Genomic DNA, 19,849 nt, shown 5'->3' on the forward strand with positions numbered 1-19,849 from the left:
GCCGCCGTCCACCGCAGCGTCTCCACCATCTCTCCAGGAAAGAGAGCTGGGGAACTCCTAAGAGTCCAATTTCTTAGCCCGAATGCGCCTCCCGCCCAGCCCCCTTGGTCCCACTCGGGTAAGGACTGCGTCCCTACGCGACAGAAACAAGGGTTCGGCCCACAGGGTAGCAGTCTGATGGGCGAGGTAAGAGATTTGCTCTTCCTCCAGACTGCACAGTCTCTGAAGGAAGGCGTCGTCCGTCGAGAGCAGAAATCCCGGCAGCCGGCCGCCACCTTGGATATTGTGAGGGACCCAAAATCCAACCAGGAAACTGCCTGGCAATGCTGCCATAGCGGTAGATTCAGGGCAAAGGCCTCCTGGGCGAGAACCATAGGTTCTCCGCAGGAGCTGTCTGCAGGGAACACCTGGAGTCAGCCTCGCTCTAACTCCGGGTAAACCTGTTTCGGCAGTATCGGGTCTTCTGATGCACGTAGAAACGACTCTCCGATGTACGAGGAGGAGGAAGCAGCTTAGAGGAGCAGCCGTCCGATTTTAGCGAGTCCTTCCCGTCTGGACGAGATTCTCCACATGCATCCAGGACTGAGTCCGCAAGCTCTGACGTCGGCAACCCCATCATCATATTTGGGCTCCCTCTTGGGACCCCAAAATGACTCGAGCCGGGACGTGGGCTCTGATGGTGGCTAGCGGTCGATCCTTACGCGAGGCCATTATGCAGACGAATCAGCTTAAGACTTCCGCGAAGTTCTCTGATCTCGGGCGTCACAGCGTTCCGTGGAGTAGGACCGTTCTAGTCCCTCCCAACAAGAGCAGATCCCTCGATACTCCTCCTTCAGAAGGAGAAACAGCGGACAGACCCTGACGTCGCCTCCAACTACCTTCGGCGTACGTCGGTCGTCCTGAAGACCGTGCCTGAGAGGACGGCGTCATAGCATCGGCGGTCACGAGACGGCGAACCTCTCGTGATCGCTCCTTTAATGAGCACAATGTAAAGTAATGGGTTTGTCTCATGTTTGGCATCCACTTCTTCACCTTGTTGGTAGAAGTTGGTGGATATTTACTCCTATCTCTAGCAAAGAGATAGATGGCGCTCTGTTGAATACGCTTAATGCATCTGACTTCCTTTCCCCCTCAGCAAGGTAACGACCGTAATCCTCTCCCACAAGTTAGAGGTAGAAAAAGATGTGAGAGAAGCCAGTCCTCTCTCATTCACACATGCATTCTCCAGTAATACCAGGAATCGATGCTTTTCTGCCTGCTAGGGTGCTGGGTAAGCTTACACAAGTGTTGAGTTGAGCAGCACCACAGGTCCAAGGAAAAAGTATCCAAGGACTTGGGGAAATATCCCGAACGGTCAGCAAGGACGGTGAAGGTGGTACTGGTTGGCCCAGACACCTGCGTCAGGGACTGCGCCACCGGAGAGTTCTACGGAACGATAAGGAGGTCCGATAACTCTGACTTCGTGGGCTCTCGGCGGAGCGTACGGATGTCGTCGCTTACCATCAGAATTCAGTACGACTCTCCTGATCACCCACGTAGCCAGAAGAAAGAAAGCGTTTGTGTCTTGGAGACTCTTTTCTGGCGACCCAGTGCTAACGAAGATGCTGGGCGCGACCAACTCAGGGCCTGAGGATGTGGAGTTATCTTCAGGATAGCGCCGTAGCGCCCTCACAGGGACAAAGTCAGCATCTATCCGCATCGTTATCTGAAAAGTCCAGCAGGGAGGGGTATCGATGAAAGACTCGAACTGTCGTCAGGGATGCGACGGATTTGAGGTCTTTAGCTACGAAGTTCGGGACGAAACTCGAGCGTCACAGATCACAGCTTCTGGTAGTTTAACATAAAAGAAAAGAGCCATGTAGTTCCCCTACTCTCTTCGACGATTGCAGCGGCCAGCAAGAAGAGGGTCTTGAGTGGTCAGATCCCTGTCTGACGACCCGGAGTGCTCGAAGGTTGTTCGAGTCAGACCCCTCAAGGACGAGGTAACGTCCCACCAGGGGGCCTGGTTCCTGGGTGGGCAAGAACTTCGAAGCTCCTTCATTAGCAAGGATATCTCGAACGAAATTCGTGATGTCCAGTCCCCTCAGCTTTAGGACGGAGAGCCAGAGCGGGCTCTATATCCGTAACTGTGGGTACTGAGAGGAGCTTCTCTCGGCGTAAGAAAGGAAACACGAGGAAAGTCCGCTTACCTTGCTGAATGAGTGGCTCTGAGAGGAGAACAAAACCCTGTCTACGACACCAACACAGAAGACGGCCCACTTCCCCTGGTATAACAGCTGCCAGATGACTGTCTGACGTGGGGTTTTACAGCCATCCTTTGTTGCTGCGCTACGAGAAAAGCCTCTTCCGTTCGCAAGAGATGGTGGATAACAGCCAGCCGTGAAGTTGAAGGGACTGGGAATGATCGGTGGTACCGTTCTACGTGTGGATGGGCTAGAAGGTTGTTGACAGTTGGGTAGCTCTCTCGGTTCATGGTCTGCAAGAAGAGCCAGCAGGTCGGATACCAAACGGCTTGAGGCGTTTGGGAGACCACCAGGAACATTCTGAGATTGGAGGACACGCGCTCCATATGATCACTTTCGAATCAGACAGAAGGGAGGAAAGGCGAAGCGAAAGAGGGTGTGTCCAGCGGGTGTTGGAGAGCGTCCTCTGCAGCTGCCCATGGGTCGGCACGGCCGAAGAAGAAAACACCTGGGATCTTCCGTTGATGCCGGTGGCGTAAACAGGTCTACGACCGGTCGCCCCCACAGGTTTGAAGAGCACTTTCCGCCACATCTTGGTGTAGAGACCATTCGCGTCCCTATCACTCTGTGTATTTGCATGAGGCCAAAAGCAAAAGTGATTTGTTACCTCCAGTCGCGCGGCGCGCACTGTCGGGAACAAGCAGTGTAACTACGTTCTTCCCTTGCTTCGAAGCTACGACCGTCCGCTGCGCTAGCTACTTACATGTTAAAGGACCTCAGGTTTGTATAGTTAGGAAAAAATGCAATTTTCGGACAAATTGTCATATTGTGCTAGAGACTTCGAATTTGTTTCACGATGAAGATAAATGACGAATATACTAGACTGTAAGAGTTTTATATTACAATTGTGTTTTCTCGACCATTTCGGTAGAGTCAAATTTGGATTTCCGAACGTGGTTTTTTTCTATTTATCGTGATTAATGCAAATATTTCAAAAATGAGAAAAGCTACAAACCTTCAACTATTTTTGTGATTATACCTGGATTGCGCACATTTCCAATATAACACTTTATGTAACGGCTAATTTTAAATGGTGCAAACATTAGCCACAATCGCACGTTATGATTTTTTTCGGAAGAGTTCACGCGCGGACGTAAAAGAAAATGTTATTTTTTTTCATAATTCACCATAAATCGAACTATGTGCTAGAGGCTTTCACCAATTTGTTGCAAAATGAAGGTAAACAATGCTTGAATATTACTAGAATATAAGCGTTGTAGCTTACAATTGCGTTTTCGACCATTTCGGTAGAGTCAAAGTTGACCGAAGGTTGAAAATTTGTCACTTATAATTTTTTATATGAAAAATATTTCAAAATTGATAAAAGCTACAACCATGGGTTGTTTTTTTAGTTGTATTGTGCATGAAATTGCGCACATTTTCATATATAAAAACTTTATGTAACGGCTAATTTCAAAATAAAATGGTGCAAACATTACCACAATCGCATGTATGATTTTTTTCGGAAGAGTTACCGCGGGGACTTAAGGAAAAAGTTTTTTCATAAATTCACCATAAATCAAAATATTGTGCTAGAGACTTCCAATTAGTTGCAAAATTAAGGTAAATGATTGAATATTACTAAAATATAAAAGTTTTAGCTTACAATTGCGTTTTTTATTTTTTTTACCATTTCGGTAGAGTCAAAGTTGACCGAAGGTTGAAATTTGGCACTTATTGTTATTTATATGAAAATATCTCAAAACTGATAAAAGCTACAATCATGAGTATTTTTTGTTGTATTCTACATAAAAATGTGCACATTTTCATATATAATACTCCATGTAACGGTTAATTTAAAATGGTACAAAAATTATGTCAAAGTGACAAAATAGTTTCCGAGATGTGTCACAGATACTTTTTAGTGCGGCAAGAAAGAAATTCACGCTTGCGCGCCTGCGTAACGATTGTAAACAAAACAACACCTTGATCCGTGAACTTCCAGCATCCCCCAAGCTGCGTGATTCAAGAGTTTTCGGCTGGTAGGCCTAAAAGTATTTTTCCGCGAATTTTTAAAAAAACTTTGTATGTCGACTTAAAATACGTCCAGTCGGCACACAAGAGACAAAAAAGTCGACGTAAAATATGTCCAGTCGGCGTTTAAGGGTTAATAATATTTTTAATGTTTCATAGCAGATTAAGATCTTGAATATGCAAATGTTAAACTTAGTTTCCCTCATCTTTGTATGATTAAAGTTGTTTTGCCATCATCATACCAAATATGACAAGAGGACACAGACCCCTCTTTCCAGGCAAAAGCAGGATTAAATGTGGTGGTTAGAAATTCATTGATCGGGGGAAGCATCATTTATCAACTAGGTTTTATAGAGAAGATTGGGCAACATTGAGACTGAATTATTAATGGTAATGATAATCACATAAAATGATGTATTTTAAGGTATGTAATGGAAATTGTAGCACTTCACTGAAAAGAATAGTTAATCCACTGATCAGTAATGCTAAATTAATGTTTTAGACTTTCACTTTGTGTATATTACAGTAACACCAGTTTTGCTGAAGTCTGAACATCTTGAATTTTTTAAAATGTGTGGGCTGTGTGCCATGAACTACTTGTGAAAGTCATCTCTCTGACAAAACAACAGTAGCATCAGTTTTTCATGGAATTGAATGTTATTGCTAACTGTGGAAATTTATTTCAGAATGGTCATATAATACAGAAATTGATTTTGACAGATGCAACAAGGGACGATACGAACAAACTGCTTAGATTGCCTTGACAGAACTAATCGTGTACAGTCATACCTTGGTTTAGACATCCTCCAGAAGATGCTAGAGTATTTAGGTGTATCAAATAATGGAGTGATTGTCCAGCGCTTCAATACAAAGATGGAAGAGATGTGGAAAGACAATGGTAACAGAATCAGTCAGATATATGCTGGAACAGGAGCTCTCCAGGGATCAAAGGTAAAGTAGGTCTTGTAAGATTGTTTTTATTTTTGAATGTTCTCTTTCATTTTCTGATGTTGTAAGTGCAATTTGATTAATATTTGCCTCACCACCATTAATTAACTTTGACCGTAGCCCTTTTCACACATATCCTCAGTAGATGAAAAACATAGGCTGTAGGTGGCAGGTCAGCAAATGCATATGTATTTTAGGTCTCAGGTGACTAGCTGTCTCACTGCCTGTGTATTTACTGACTGGTTCACAGATCACAGAGGTCCCCAGGCATTTGAACATCTTTAGGATTGCCTTTAGTCATAATTTCAGTTATTTAGTAATCAATCCTTCCTTTGTATAATTAACTAAAACCTTTGTATAACAACTAGTATTGGGCTGGGACTAGGTCATTTTATTAAAGTTTATGTAGCAAATTTTGTCTGTCATCAGCACAAGGACATCTTTTTTTCATTTTTCAGGATGTAATAGTAGTCTTATTTTATATTTTGCTTTAAACTCTGTGCCCAACATTACTTAGTGATAATTAGAAACTATTAGTAACCATAAAATACTGGAAATTTTTGTCAGTGGACCTTGCTGTAGGATATTAATATAGCAAGCAGTTGTATGAAAGACCTCTAATGTCTTTTTATGTTCCTTTTTTTATTATATATCATTATTCTATGTTAAGTTTTGATGAAGGTAGGATTTCTTTAATAAAACTGTATTTGAAACCATTTTATAAATAATTGAAATTAAATGAAAAAGTTCTCTCTTTCTTTCTTAATACTAAGTATAAAACACAAACCCATTTAGGAAATCTTATAAAATTCTCCAGTCCTTATGGTTAGAGCTATAAGTTACTTAATGAAATTCCAGTTATATTGGTGAAACAAATCCTTAGGGCAGCTCATGAAAGCTGAGAGTAAGTGTATACTATTATTAAGCGTTATGTTTACATTGGAAGGGTAATAGCTAACTTATTATTCAAAACTCATCTGTGTATATCCAAAAGGGATTATATGATACGAGGAGTCTGAAAAGATTATGAATACATATCCTTGTTTTGTTTTTCCGCAGCTTATTGATGGAGCACGTTCTGCAGCCAGAACTATCCAGAACAATTTGTTAGACAGCAGTAAACAGGAATCCATAGACATTCTGTTACATGGGAACCTATTGAATAACTATCTAGCAGCACTCTCAAGATCATTACTTCCAACTAGCTACCTCTATGGTAAGAAACAGTGTACATCTTACAACAGAAGAAACTTCGGCTATTTTTTTATTTGTTTATATTTAACAGTAGATGAGAGATATAGTAATGTTAGCCCTACTAAGAGAGGCTCTACTCTGCCCAGGTTGAGTGGATCATCTTCCTTTACTAATTTTTTACTATGTTTATGGTTATATTGAATTAGAGATTGTATGAAAGTAATTTCCATTTTTAAGATGAGGTACAATTAAAGGTTGCAGCTAATGAAAACTTAGGTGTTGGTAGTGATGTTTAATTTAGATGATAAACAGCTTAATTATTTGTGCTTGTTTTTCCCTTCTTAGTGAAGGTCATAGTTTAACATTTTCCAGCTCCCATAAATGTACTTCGTCATGTGTGTCAGAGGAGCGAGGAATATACTGCATCCATACCTCTGCGCGTTGCTGTCGGAACATACAATGTTAATGGAGGGAAACACTTCCGAAGTCTTGCGTATAAGCATCTCTCTTTGGATGACTGGTTGCTGGATTCAAAGAGAAATGCTGTCCAGAGCTGTAAGTTGTTGTCTGTATAAAAATAATTTGTACTAAGAGCTTTTTGTTGGTTTATATCCTAAATCATTTTAATTTACACCTAGAATGTTATGGAACTTTTTGTATACATTGTATTGTAGACAAATTAGGTACAGTGGTACATCGAGATACGAAAGGCTCAACTTACGAAAAACTTGAGATACGAAAGTAAATACGAAAACTTTTACGGCTCTACATACGAAAATTGCTCAAGATATGAAAGGTTGTTGCTGTTAAGTCCGAGATTCGCCCGGACCACCGATAACAATTTTGAAACTCGCGCGCCGCCAACTGAGTAGACTTCCCACCATCCTCCCGCTCTCCCATTGGTTCCTGAAGCTAGTCACCGCCATAAGATCCTGCTCTCTTATTAGTCAGCATCTCTCCCATGATCCCATCATGCATCGTACTGTAGTCGGCGTTCTTTGTCAGCCATTGCTTCTCACCAGTGTTATGGTATGCACGCGGAATTCGTTCGTTCACATATACGATTTCGTTTGTTAACGTAAATTCGTGTTAGTGATTTCGTTGTACTACTTTATCGTGTTGTGTGAGAACTTAATTAGTATACTACATAACTTAATTACATACTGTATAGTCATTGGTCCCAAGAAAGTTGCTGAAGTTCACGGAAAGAAGAGAATGCTTTCTATGCAGAAAAAATGGAGTTAATAAAAAAGTATGAAGCTGGCATGTGGTTGAGTGGGATTGCTAAGGAATACGGCCGAAATCCGTTGACGATAGGCACCATCCTTAAGCAGAAGGAAGCCATCAAAGCAGCTACACATTCCAAGGGGTGTGACTATTTTGTCCAACAAGAGGAGCCATGTGCATGATGAAATGGAGAGGATGCTGCTTCTATGGGTTTGAGGACAAAGAAATGCTGGCGATACGATAACCGAGACGGCAATCTGCCATAAGGCCAGCGCTATTTTCGCAATTTGATTGCCTAAGCTGAATACGACGGAGGGAGATGGGGACATCGACGTAACCCCAGAGTTCAAGGCTTCTCATGGGTGGTTTGAAAAATTCCGTAAACGGACTGGCATCCATTCGGTGGTGAAGAAATTTAAAATTTGTAAATACATAAAGTATAAAAAAGTAAAAAAATATGTAAAATTCAAAAAAAGGCAAAAAAAAAAAAAAAAAAGAAAAAAAAAAATAATCAAAGTCTTTTGTAAAGTTAAGTGTTACAGTTTTGTTAATGTGTTTCGTAAAGTTTAGTTTATGTTTTCCTGGCATTTTTTTATGTGTTTCGTAAAGATAAGTGTACGTATCTGCCGTTTGTCCTCCTCCTCTGTCGCCACTTTTTGGAGATAGCCTCACTCGAAAGGTAAGCCTCCACATTTTACCACATACGTATGTATGTACGTACAGTATTTCTTGTATACCATGTACACTAATACACTTTATTTACAGGTACTATGTAGTACATATTAGCAGTACATATTAAGTTAGGTATTGAATGGTCCAAATTGTTGTTATATTTTCATTTTTTTATAGGTCAATTTAGCTTTATTTATGAAATTTACTGGGGTGTTTTTGGAGGGCTTGGAACGGATTAGCCATTTTACATGTAAAATGCAGTTGCAAGATACGAAAAACTCATGATACGAAGGCCGCCTCGGAAGCGGATTAATTTCGTATCTCGAGGTACCACTGTACATTATAAAGCAACTGGAAATGTGAAGGAAAAAATTTATTAGTGTAGGGTGTGAAATCACATTCCATGAAATTATACTGTAAATCAGATCATTCCAAAACTTTTCCTATTACATATAGTATTTTATCATGTTTTTGTCAAGCAGAATAAAGTTCAGCTATGTTTACTGAAGAAATGAAAAGAAACCATATGGAATACTTTTTATTATGGGTATATTTTTGAATTTCAATTGCCTACTGTACTACGTATCGATATGTGCTGAAGTTTATTTTTCACCTCTGAAGCTTTAGTGGATACAACTCCTGAAGAGGAAGATAGAGACATTCGTCCGCCTGACGTCTTTGCAATTGGGTTTGAGGAGATTGTGGATTTGAATGCTACAAACATTGTCCCAGAATACTCAGTGGTCAGAGAATGCAGCTTCTTGGGGAAAGGAACTACAAAAGGTAAGTAAAGGCAGTCTCCGGGTTACGACGGCGGTTCTGTTCTTGAGAAGCGTTGTAAGCCAAAAATCGTCGTAAGCCGGAACATCATAAAAAATCCTAAGAAAACCTTACTTTCAATGCTTTGGGTGCATTGAAAACTATGTAAACTGCATTCTTATGCATTTTTCATCAAAAAATCTTCAAATATTTTTTTGATGGGCTAGCCCCAAGTTTAACTACATAATAACGTTAATAGTAATCGTCTCCAAATTTTTTAAAAATCTCAAAGAGTTTTATATATATTGTTGTAGTTGCTCAGGTTTTAGTGTATTGTTTGAGAGAATTATTCATTTTTCTTGCAGGTCATCTCCAGAGATGAGAAATTTGTAATGGTTACTTGGTCACAACTGGTAGGAGTAGCGTTATTTGTGTACGTAAATGAAAAACATGCTAATCATATTCGAGGAGTATCTGTAGAGAGTGTAAAAACAGGCATGCAAGGAGCTACAGGTGAGCAGGTTATATATTCTTTTAAGCCTTTTATTTATGATGTGTAAATTTAAGAATATTATCCTTGACCAAATTGAAATTGCTTTTCACTGGTAGGTTTGAAAATTAATCCAAGTAGGGGAAGTACATGACATTTTAGTTGTTGATAGTTATAAAGGACCTGTGCTTTGTGTACCAGTGCCCTATAAGTAACTAGCTGCAGCAATAACAGCAGAAGGTTTTGTCACTTTGTTATTTTTAGCATTTTACAATATTTTAGCCGTGCATTCTAACAGTAAGGAGTAAATTATATTCATTAATTTAAAAACATTTTTTTTTTATAACAAGGAACATTTTTTTAAAGAGCTATCTTATATGTTGTAATTGTTTTGTTCTGCAGGAAACAAAGGTGGAGTTGGCATCAGATTAGTTGTCCGCAATACGTCGATGGCTTTTGTTTGCTCACATTTTGCTGCTGGTCAGAAAGAAGTAAATGAAAGAAATAATGACTATGATAGTATTGCAAGAAAGCTTATATTTCCCCTTGTAAGTACCTTGAAGCTTTTTTTTTTTTTGGGGGGGGGGGTGTTATGTGGCAAGGGTCACAAGAATAAGAAAGTAAAAGGTGGGAATCTGATGTAAATATGAAAGCTTTTTAAAGTCACTGAGCAAAGACGTTTTGACTGCTTCTTAGGCCTGTATTACTCATATTTGTTTGAAGAATTTATTTCAAATTGCCATGGGACATACAAACACAACAGATGGAGGTTGATACAGTATGAAAATATATGAGATTATAAAAAGATATTGAAAGCAACGACTTTGGATAAAATGGCTAACTTTGATTTAAACCAAAACAGCATGAAAACAATATTATTTTGAAAAATTATTCAGATGTATTTGTAGATATCCTCATTGGTATGGGTTAACCCTTTAACGCCGATTGGACGTATTAAACGTCGGTATAAATTGTCTGTTGGGTGCTGATTGGACGTATGGTATGTCGATATAAAAAAAGTTTTTTTTAAAAATTCACGGAAAAATAGTTATATGCCTACTAGGCAAAAACTTTTGAATCACAACACGCCTTGGGGGATGCTTGGAGCTCATGGATCAAGGCGTTGTTGTTTACAATCGTTACCCAGGCGCACAAGCGCGAATTTCTTTCTTCTCGCACTAAAAAGCATCAGCGACACATCTCAGAAATTATTTTGTCACTTTGACATAATTTTTGCACCATTTTATATTAGCCTCTACATGATTAGTATATATGAAAATGTGCGCAATTTCATGTAGAATACAACAAAACAACTCATGGTTGTAGCTTTTATCAGTTTTGAAATAATTTCATATAAATAACAATAGGTGCCAAAATTTCCACCTTTGATCAAATTTGATTGTACCGAAATGGTCAAAAAACGCAATTGTAAGCTAAAACTCTTATATTCTAGTAATATTCAATCATTTACCTTCATTTTGCAACAAATTGGAAGTCTCTAGCACAATATTTCGATTTATGGTGTATTTATGAAAAAAAAACTTTTTTGTTCCTACGTCCGCGCGGTAACTTCCGAAAAAAATAAGAAATTTTTTTCGTCCGATTGTCGTAATGTTTGCACCATTTTAAATTGCTGTTACATAAAGTTTAATATATAAAAATTTGCACAATTTCATTTAGAATACAACTAAAAATAACCCATGGTTGTAGTTTTTATCAGTTTTGAAATATTTTCATATAAATAACGATAAGTGCCAAAATTTCAACCTCGGTCAACTTTGACTCGACTGAAATGGTAAAAAAACGCAATTGTAAGCTAAAGCTCTTACATTCTAGTAATATTCAATCATTTACCTTTATTTTGCAACAAATTGGAAGTCTCTAACACAATATTTCGATTTATGGTGAATTTATGAAATAACACTTTTTCCTTTCGTCCGCCCGGTAACTCTTCCGAAAAAATCATAAATTTTTTTATCCGATTGTCGTAATGTTTGCACCATTTTAAATTAGCCGTTACATAAGGTTTTATATATGAAAATGTTTGCAATTTCATGTAGAAATACAACAAAAATCAACCCATGGTTGTAGCTTTTATCAGTTTTGAAATATTTTCATATAAATAACGATAAATAGAAAAATTCGTCCTTCGGTCAACTTTAACTCGATCAAAATGGTCGAAAACTGCAATTGTAAGCTACAGCACTTACTGTCTAGTAATATTCAAATATCAATTACCTTTATTTTGCAACAAACGGGAAGTCTCCAGCTCAATATTTTGATTTATGGTGAATATTTGAAAACGGCTTTTTTTTACGTCCGCGTGTTACGAGTTCATGCATCGTTTTGTGATAATATTTTCTCTGTGTTGCCTTGATCGTTTTACAGTGTGTTATATACCAAAATGATTGGAATTCAGTGTGCAATACAACGAAAAAAAAATTAACTCGTAAGCTTTAACAGTTTTACTCACAGCACGATTTGTATACAATTATATATAAAAAAAAATTTTTGCGCTATCATATATCCCAATATTTATATATGATGATGATGTTTTTTTCATTTCTGATGGTTGCATACTAAACTTCAGGCAATGACAAAAAAAGGAGCTAAAAATGAACTCTTAATCTTGAAAACTAAGCGTGCTGTGATTTACAAAAAAAAAAAAAACTTTTTCCGCTTTGGCACTCGCTCGCAAACGCCGCCGGCATACGGGAGACGATTTTTAAAATACCGCTTCGGCGTTTGTTTAAGGGTTAATTGTATTTTGCAGCTTCGCTTTTCTTCCAAGTCTGAAACGTTTGGTATAGAATTTTTCATAACAAACTGTATGGTGAAGTGGTGGTTATGTAGTCATTAACATATTCATATAGTACTAGGCTCATAAGGCTGGAGTTGTCATGTGTTCATATAAAAAAGTGGTATGTCAGTATGGAGACTTTCACTCGGATATTATTTTTTTTCAGGGTGTTCCTCTTTGGGCTCATGACTATGTCTTCTGGTGTGGAGATTTTAACTATAGAATAAACCTTACACGTGAAGAAGTCTTAGATTATGTACAAAGAAGAGAATGGAATGTGTTGCTTCAATATGACCAACTAAAGGTAAGGATTTTTTAGAAGTTTTGGGTAAAAGATTATTTGTGGTAATATTTGAGCCCTTGGTAATTATATTTGCATTCATCTGTTTTACTTACTTGTGAGTCAGATCTTTTCAGATCTTTATTACTGGTTCCTTGTTCAAATTAAATTTGTGCAAACACGAAATGACAAGGATAGGTTTTGTTAAGCACAAAATTAGTGACTAAGATACAGAACTGTGGAGAAATTTGTGATTTTGCCATTGCTTTATTTTTAGGAAACTGACCTCTGATGAATCTTAAAAGTGTGCTTAGGCATTGGGAACCACTTGTTAGTGTATCAGATCTCTCTCAGTAATCTTTCCAGTTGGTAATGTACTATCTATAGTGAACATTGCTTAGTGTATTGTAGGCAGTGCAAAATGCAGCCCCTTCCTGCAATATTTTTCCTCCAACCCGTTAACTGGTTTCTTTGCTCTATCCCTTCTTAACTGCCATGCTTCCCTTTTTTTTGTATGTTTACATATCTAAACACTATTTGGTTATGAGTATACATACACAGCTGCTTGATTTAGGGTATGCTTAGATGTTAAAGGATGGAAGGTTAGGCATGCCTCTTCACTCTAGGATTTGAGTAATGGATATGATGTAAAAAGGTATAAATCTTGTGATAAGATTTTTTTAAAACCTTTTGTGTTATTTAATATTTTTTCTCAGATAAGCCATGGTGAAGGAAAATGTTTCAAAGGATTCTTGGAAGGAGATCTCACATTTGCACCAACATACAAATATGACCTCTTCAGCGATGATTACGACACAAGTGAAAAGTCGCGTATACCGGCATGGACAGACAGAGTGTTGTTCTGGAGACGACAGTATGCAAAAGACAAGGATAATCCAAAATGGTCCCCTGGTAAGCCCATGAAAATTTACTGTGTCCCCATGATGCATAAACATATTACTTATTCAGTGTCTAGTGATTTGGCTTACCTGGTGGCACAGGTATCAGGCCAAAAAGACACATTTGTTTTTATAAAACTGCAGTCCTAGCACCTTTCCACCAACTACGTACGGAATGAAACATAATAGTACCTAAAAATTAGTGCAATAGTTTAAAATTTTGCCATTTTATTTGCAGTAGGGCAGTGTGTTACTATTCCTCCTTTAAATTGGTGTTAGGGATTAAGTTTTTCCTTTAATAATGACTTCATCAATAAAAGTATAAAAAATTTTGCATCCTGTTAAACTTATGTAAATTTAATAAAGTAGTACATGCCTAATATTTATGAGATATTGTAATGAAGTATTCTTATGGTAGGAAGCTGTTAACCTATGAGAATGTATACAGTTCTACAGACATTTTCATTCTCTTTAATGTTATTACAAAGCTAGTTATTTACATTTTAAAATAGTCGTCATAACTATTATTTTAATGTAATGTGTTTTAGTCATTAAATTCTTACTATTCTCTCAGTGTAACATCTAAGATAAAATTAATTCTTGAAGTCTTTACACTTCTGACTAGGAGGAAATATATTCTACTTATTATATTAGTTTCACCTGAACATATCAGCTTACATTTTTTGAATTTCCACTCATCTTCCCTTTTGGTCAAAAACTGTACATATTTCAGCCAAGGTAGGACTAAACTGAAAGTCTAATATTTTTATGTATATAATTTCTAGTTATTGTATTAATGTTGCAGGTAAAATAATTCATTATGGTAGAGCCGAGTTGAAACAGAGTGACCATCGTCCAGTCTTAGCAGTGATTGATGTAGAGGGATGCACAGTTCTTGACAGCAAACTTACAAGTACATATGAGTCTGTAGTGGCATCATTAGGACCATCTGATTGCACTGTAGTTGTTCAGGTATGTAATACATCTGTGTCAAGACCTGTTCTGTAAAGCTGAAGTCCATTGGTGGGGATAAAATAATTGCCTTTCTTTCATTTTGGTTAACCATGCTATAAGCATGATAGGATTGATGTATGTTAATACTATTAGTTAATTGGAGTAATGATGGGTAAGTTTTAAATAGAGGTAATTTTAGTTTTATAATGACAGGAGACCCCATTTTCAACATGGTTGAATAATGAAGGCTTACATTGGTTTTTAAACTCTTCCTTTCAGTACGTTCTTCTTAAGTTGGAATTGTACTTCCTTTCAGTACATTCTTCCTAAGTGAGAATTGCATTCAATTTCTCTTGTATATCAAATGGTAGGCAATAATAAGGTTATTTGCAGCATCTTTTTTACTTATGTTGTTTCCTTTGTCTCTTCCTGCTAAGATAGTAACTTTAAACTTTTTCTTCATGTAGTTTTTGCCCCTCAGTTAATAATGAATCCTTTGGCCAGTCCTATAGGAGTTGTGATATTGTCTTTGTGAGATAGCTTCGCTACCTCGAAACTCATATTATTTGAGAGAGAGAGAAAGAAAAAAAAAGTTTCTTGATCTCTTATTTGCTGCCAGTAGAAGTACCAGGGGTTAGGAATACAAGCGCTCATTTCCCAAGGCAGATGACATCCTAGTGGAGCTTTGCAGACTCCATCATGGTAGGAAACACCTCTTAAAAAGATGTATGAACTGCTTCTCCCAATAGTAATGCTGCTGATGCTTTTCCAGTCCTGTAGGATAATGTTAAATAAGAGCAGTAGAAATATTTCAGTTCTTTATGGTGAAAAATAACCAGATATATTGGGACGTGCTTGGAGCCCCATACCTTGTGGTCATGTTGCTAAATTCAGAATTTAATGTTCCTTGGTCATCATTTCCATGCTAAAAGTAAGCTCCGTATGACTGCTTGAATTCTCCAGTATATTTCAAAAGTCATTCTCTTTCATCTGTTCAGTTACCAGTATTTGTAGCAATTAAGTATAGGAACCATCACCCCCTTGTGGGGTATCAAACTGCAGTTGGTTCTGTAATTTGGATGTCTAGATAAACATCTAAATTAGTCCATTTTTTTTCCATCTGTTAGAGTACATAGAGGACTAACATGATTATTTTTTTTTATGAATAGTATTTGTTTGATTTGGGATCCCCTTTAGTCCCAAAATGTCATACTTTGTTTACAACCTTAACTTTACTCTGATGTCATTACCTTAACAATTAATGTAATTTATACTAGGTCTCATGCAGATGTAATGCTAAATATTTGTATGGCTCTTCATGTGGGAGTCATCATAATTATTTGTATGGCTTTTCTTGTGGGAGTTATCAGTTATGAATATTAGTTTTGGTGTAGTTACTTAATGGTAATATTATTCATAAATAAATGTGTTTCTTATTTAGCCGCCACAAAGGAAAAGGGTAATCATTTCATTTTATCCAGAATAGGGAGAGTATTAGATGCATGTTTCTTATCTAACTTGTCTATATTTTGCATTTGAGAAATGTTACAAACTTTCAGTGCATAACATTAGCATTGTCCCCTTAGCATAGTACTTTAATGACTGTGAGGATGAGCATGCATAGAAGTATACATAATTTTCTATTTTTTAGCTTTTTTAGAATAGGCAAATTGCAGTTTTGTTAGATTCCCTGTTCTGGGATTTTGTTAAAGGATAAACACAGTGTACCAATTACCTTAGGTACGTAGCATTTTAGGGTTCTTATAAATCAGAAATATAGTTGTCTAACATATTTTAGAATGATATTTTTGCTTTTGTTTACATTCAATCCTCTTTAGTCTGCAACAAGAAAGCATATTTGTGGCTTCTGTCAGCATTAGATCATGTCATGACTTAATGAAATAAAGCAAGTCACAAGGCTTATGAACAAGACATGAGTTCCTATATGTTAGAAATTATGTCAGGGACCACTTCTCAGTTATTGACTTGGTTATGTTACTAAAGACCAAATTAGTAACCTAAGCAAAGATTGGCATTGTTGAACAGTTTTTTGAGAATTTTTCTTTTTTATATTACCTTAATTTCTTATGTCCAGTTTAAAGTGGTCTTGCATAAAATTTCAAACAAGCTTCTTTATAAAATTTTATACAGAGTACAGTATTCTGGTCAGACATTGTTCAAGAATTTTATTTGAGAAGTTAATGCAGATTAGCTTGTATTGTCCAGTTTGAAGAGAACTTTTTAATGTAACATTTAATATACCGGTTAAAATAATGCAAAGGTCTTTCTAATTCCATTGCAGCTTCATTATCCAAGCCAAGCTAACCTTCCACAGGTCTTATCTGGTTTTAATTAATATTTTGCCATCGTTTCAAGGAATACACTTTTTATGCATAGATTCCTTTCGTGTATTCATAAGCCTTATACTGTACCTTGCTGTATTCATAAATCATTACATTTGTTGTTGTTTTTTTAGCATATCCCACTGATACTAGTATCTTAAGATTGTATTATGCAAACAGTGATGTATATATATACTATGTACATACAGAAATACACTGGCACCTCAACTTCTTGGATTTCATTGTATATACTAGATGCATTGTGGAGTCCAGCAAAAAAAAAAAATAGTGTACTTTTGTATGTGATTATTTATTCTTGTGTAAAAAAAACCACTACAGTTTGCAATATTACTTGTAAAAAGTAATTTTTGTAAATGTGAAAGTGCCACTCTTCATTCGTCTGGCAATTACATTACTGTGAAATTCTGAGATGTTTGCTTAAATGAAGTGTATTTGCACGCATACATGTACTGTATCTCTATTTAAGAATTGGAAATCATACTAGTAATCATCATTAATCACTTGTAGTAAAACAGCTCCTTACATGAAATTAAAAAATGTTTTGTTAATTTGTGCTCACACAAAGATGTGTTGAGGTGCCACATCATCACACTCCAGTACCTGAGTTGCTTACTCCAAGTGCTGCAACACTGTGCAACATTTGTCTTGCCAGTAATGTTGGTGTTGATGTACATAATTATAATTTTAAGGGCGAGTGTAATGCTATTTTTTCAGCAGTTAATTGTGTGTGTGTAATTCTTGTCTTAATTTATTTTCACATTTCATGTATGTACATTACTCATTGCTTGATTGTCACCTCATCTGTACATTACTCATTGCTTTATTTTTCACTGATCACTCAATAGGCCTTGTATTATATGAAGCTAGTGTGAAAGTTAGTGAACATTTTTGTCTTGTTCCTTATGAATGTGAACTTATGTAGAATAATAATTAAATAAGGACACTTAGCTTTCTGATGGTGGTGTTAAAATTAATCTTGAAAAAAATAAATGGGAAATACTATTGTTCAATTTTGTTGTGCTAATTAGTGTTAAAAATAATTAAATATAATTTTTTATATTCAAAGGTCTGTAATGTATGTAAAATTAATTTGCATAAATACATACACTATTGTATGGGTTTTAATAATTTGTCATCATGATAGTGTGCACATGGATTTTACAGAAAATTTCTATTTCAAGGTACAAAATCTACCTGCTGGAGCTGATACAGATGAAGTGTTTGATGATGAGACTTTGGAGGCAGTTCAAGAAGCAATGGGCACAGTTGGCTCTGTCGTTTTGGTTCGCTTTGTTGACAATAAAGTGTGGTTTACTTTTAGTGACTCCCAGACAGCTTTAAAGGCAGTGGCACGTAGCCCAGGCCCATTAAAGGTATTTTTCAAATATATTCTGGAAACTTTAAATATTTTGCTTTTTCTTAATGTTTATTGACTTCTCCTTTTCTTACAAGGAGGATAGTTGATCGTCAAGTACAACACTTTTTTTACTGTTAAAAAAAAACTTTTAAGTAGGTTCTGTTTTTCTTCACTAAGACCTATGGGAGTGTAGGTGCAAGCACTAACCTACCCGATATGTTTTTTCCATACAAGTAAATTGGTGTGTCTATGGTCCAGTGTAATTCATGAATGGACAGTTAGTGTATGTAATGGATTTGTAATTTATAAAATCAACCAAAGTTTTTTTCCAAGAAGTCCTGTTTATTATGCATGCTTCTGTTACTGTATACCATTTGCTTATGGTGTTTCATTCCAGATTGGGAAACATGAGCTTGCAGTGAAGCTAAAGACAGAAGCCTGGAGAGAAACAGTTTAGAACGAAGAACTGGCACTCTGTGGGGATACAACTGTACCCCTTACTGATGAAGTCTTGAATATTAATGAGAGTGAGGAATCATTTAGCATCAGAAACATTGCAGGTAATGTATCCAGCTTTGTTAGTTATGCTGTCAATCTGCATGCTTTATTTTGCATAAATAAAGATTTGATTTAAATCAGCAGTACAGTAGCATTTGAAATTACTTTTATCTTTTAAGATTCTTCAGACCTTGTCAGAATTGAGGAGTCCTCGTGTGAGTAACATGTTTTTCAATATTGTCTGTAGTTACAGTTTTTATGTATTGATCCTTATTATTAACACCAGTAGTTTATGAAGTACTCCTCAGTCAAGCATTCACATTTGAGATTGACTGATTTCTTAATAGCTGTCAGAGGAACCTTGTAGTGTATACAACTAACAATTCTTTGTAGTATTATAATTATCATAAAACTTTCTCAGTTATTTTGTTCTTTTCATTGTTCTTATCTCTAACCTTGATGAAAACCAAAATCATATACATCTTTTTCTTCTAATTAAACTACAAAGAAAGTGTGTGCACTTCACTAGCATTTTACTCTTACTGCAATGCTGATAATCTTTCCAATTGAAGGTGCTCTCGAGAAATTATACCAGTCAGAATCTGGACACGAGGATGATGGAGTTGAAGAAGTTATAGAACAGCAGCGTGCCCCAGCTCAACCAACAAGACCCCCGCCTCCACGCCCTACTCCATCCAGACCACCACCTCCACGTCCTACTCCCCCAGGGTCTCCAGCTACTGCCCGAACTCAACCTCAGGGACCAAAGGTATTTATTCATTAGCTTAAATTTGAAAATATTATGATTGTACAACAACATTGTGCTTTGAAAGATGATGTAGGGGGACAGCGGGCTGCAGGCTAGGCAAGTGTAGAACCTACCTACCTTTTAGCTTTGGGGCCATTTTGCAGTGAGGCTATTAATGATTAATAGGTTTTCGTATAACAAAATGGCTTTTTCCATGCTTCATTACTGTAAGGCACAATCATTCTAAGGTATCATTGTACTCACATTTCTAGAATATGTATGCCATGTATGGCTCCTGTCATGTTGGCTTCCTTCTCAGCTGTCTTCATATTAAATCGTGTTTGGCATATATTTATTCAAAATTATTTCTCCCATTCCTGAATTAGTGGTTCCTCTGAATAACTTACTAGACCAGTCAGATATTCTAAACTACTACCTAATAC

At 36.9% G+C, this 19,849-nt stretch overlaps 1 protein-coding gene across 1 annotated transcript in view; it reads left to right on the forward strand.

Moving 5' to 3' along the window:
• LOC135209598 (synaptojanin-1-like) overlaps window positions 1-19,849 on the forward strand; it is a gene marked incomplete at its 5' end in the record, with an annotated part of 47,747 nt that overhangs the window by 19,636 nt on the left and 8,262 nt on the right. The window contains 13 exon segments of the mRNA XM_064242290.1: window positions 4,938-5,168; window positions 6,225-6,381; window positions 6,732-6,914; window positions 8,880-8,986; window positions 8,988-9,041; window positions 9,383-9,530; window positions 9,910-10,055; window positions 12,474-12,611; window positions 13,304-13,499; window positions 14,292-14,473; window positions 17,985-18,176; window positions 18,558-18,720; window positions 19,231-19,427. Of these exon segments, the coding sequence (XP_064098360.1) occupies window positions 4,938-5,168; window positions 6,225-6,381; window positions 6,732-6,914; window positions 8,880-8,986; window positions 8,988-9,041; window positions 9,383-9,530; window positions 9,910-10,055; window positions 12,474-12,611; window positions 13,304-13,499; window positions 14,292-14,473; window positions 17,985-18,176; window positions 18,558-18,720; window positions 19,231-19,427 (2,094 nt within the window).

The sequence above is a fragment of the Macrobrachium nipponense genome, chromosome 38 (genome assembly GCF_015104395.2).
Source record: "Macrobrachium nipponense isolate FS-2020 chromosome 38, ASM1510439v2, whole genome shotgun sequence".
Lineage (NCBI taxonomy): Eukaryota > Metazoa > Arthropoda > Malacostraca > Decapoda > Palaemonidae > Macrobrachium > Macrobrachium nipponense.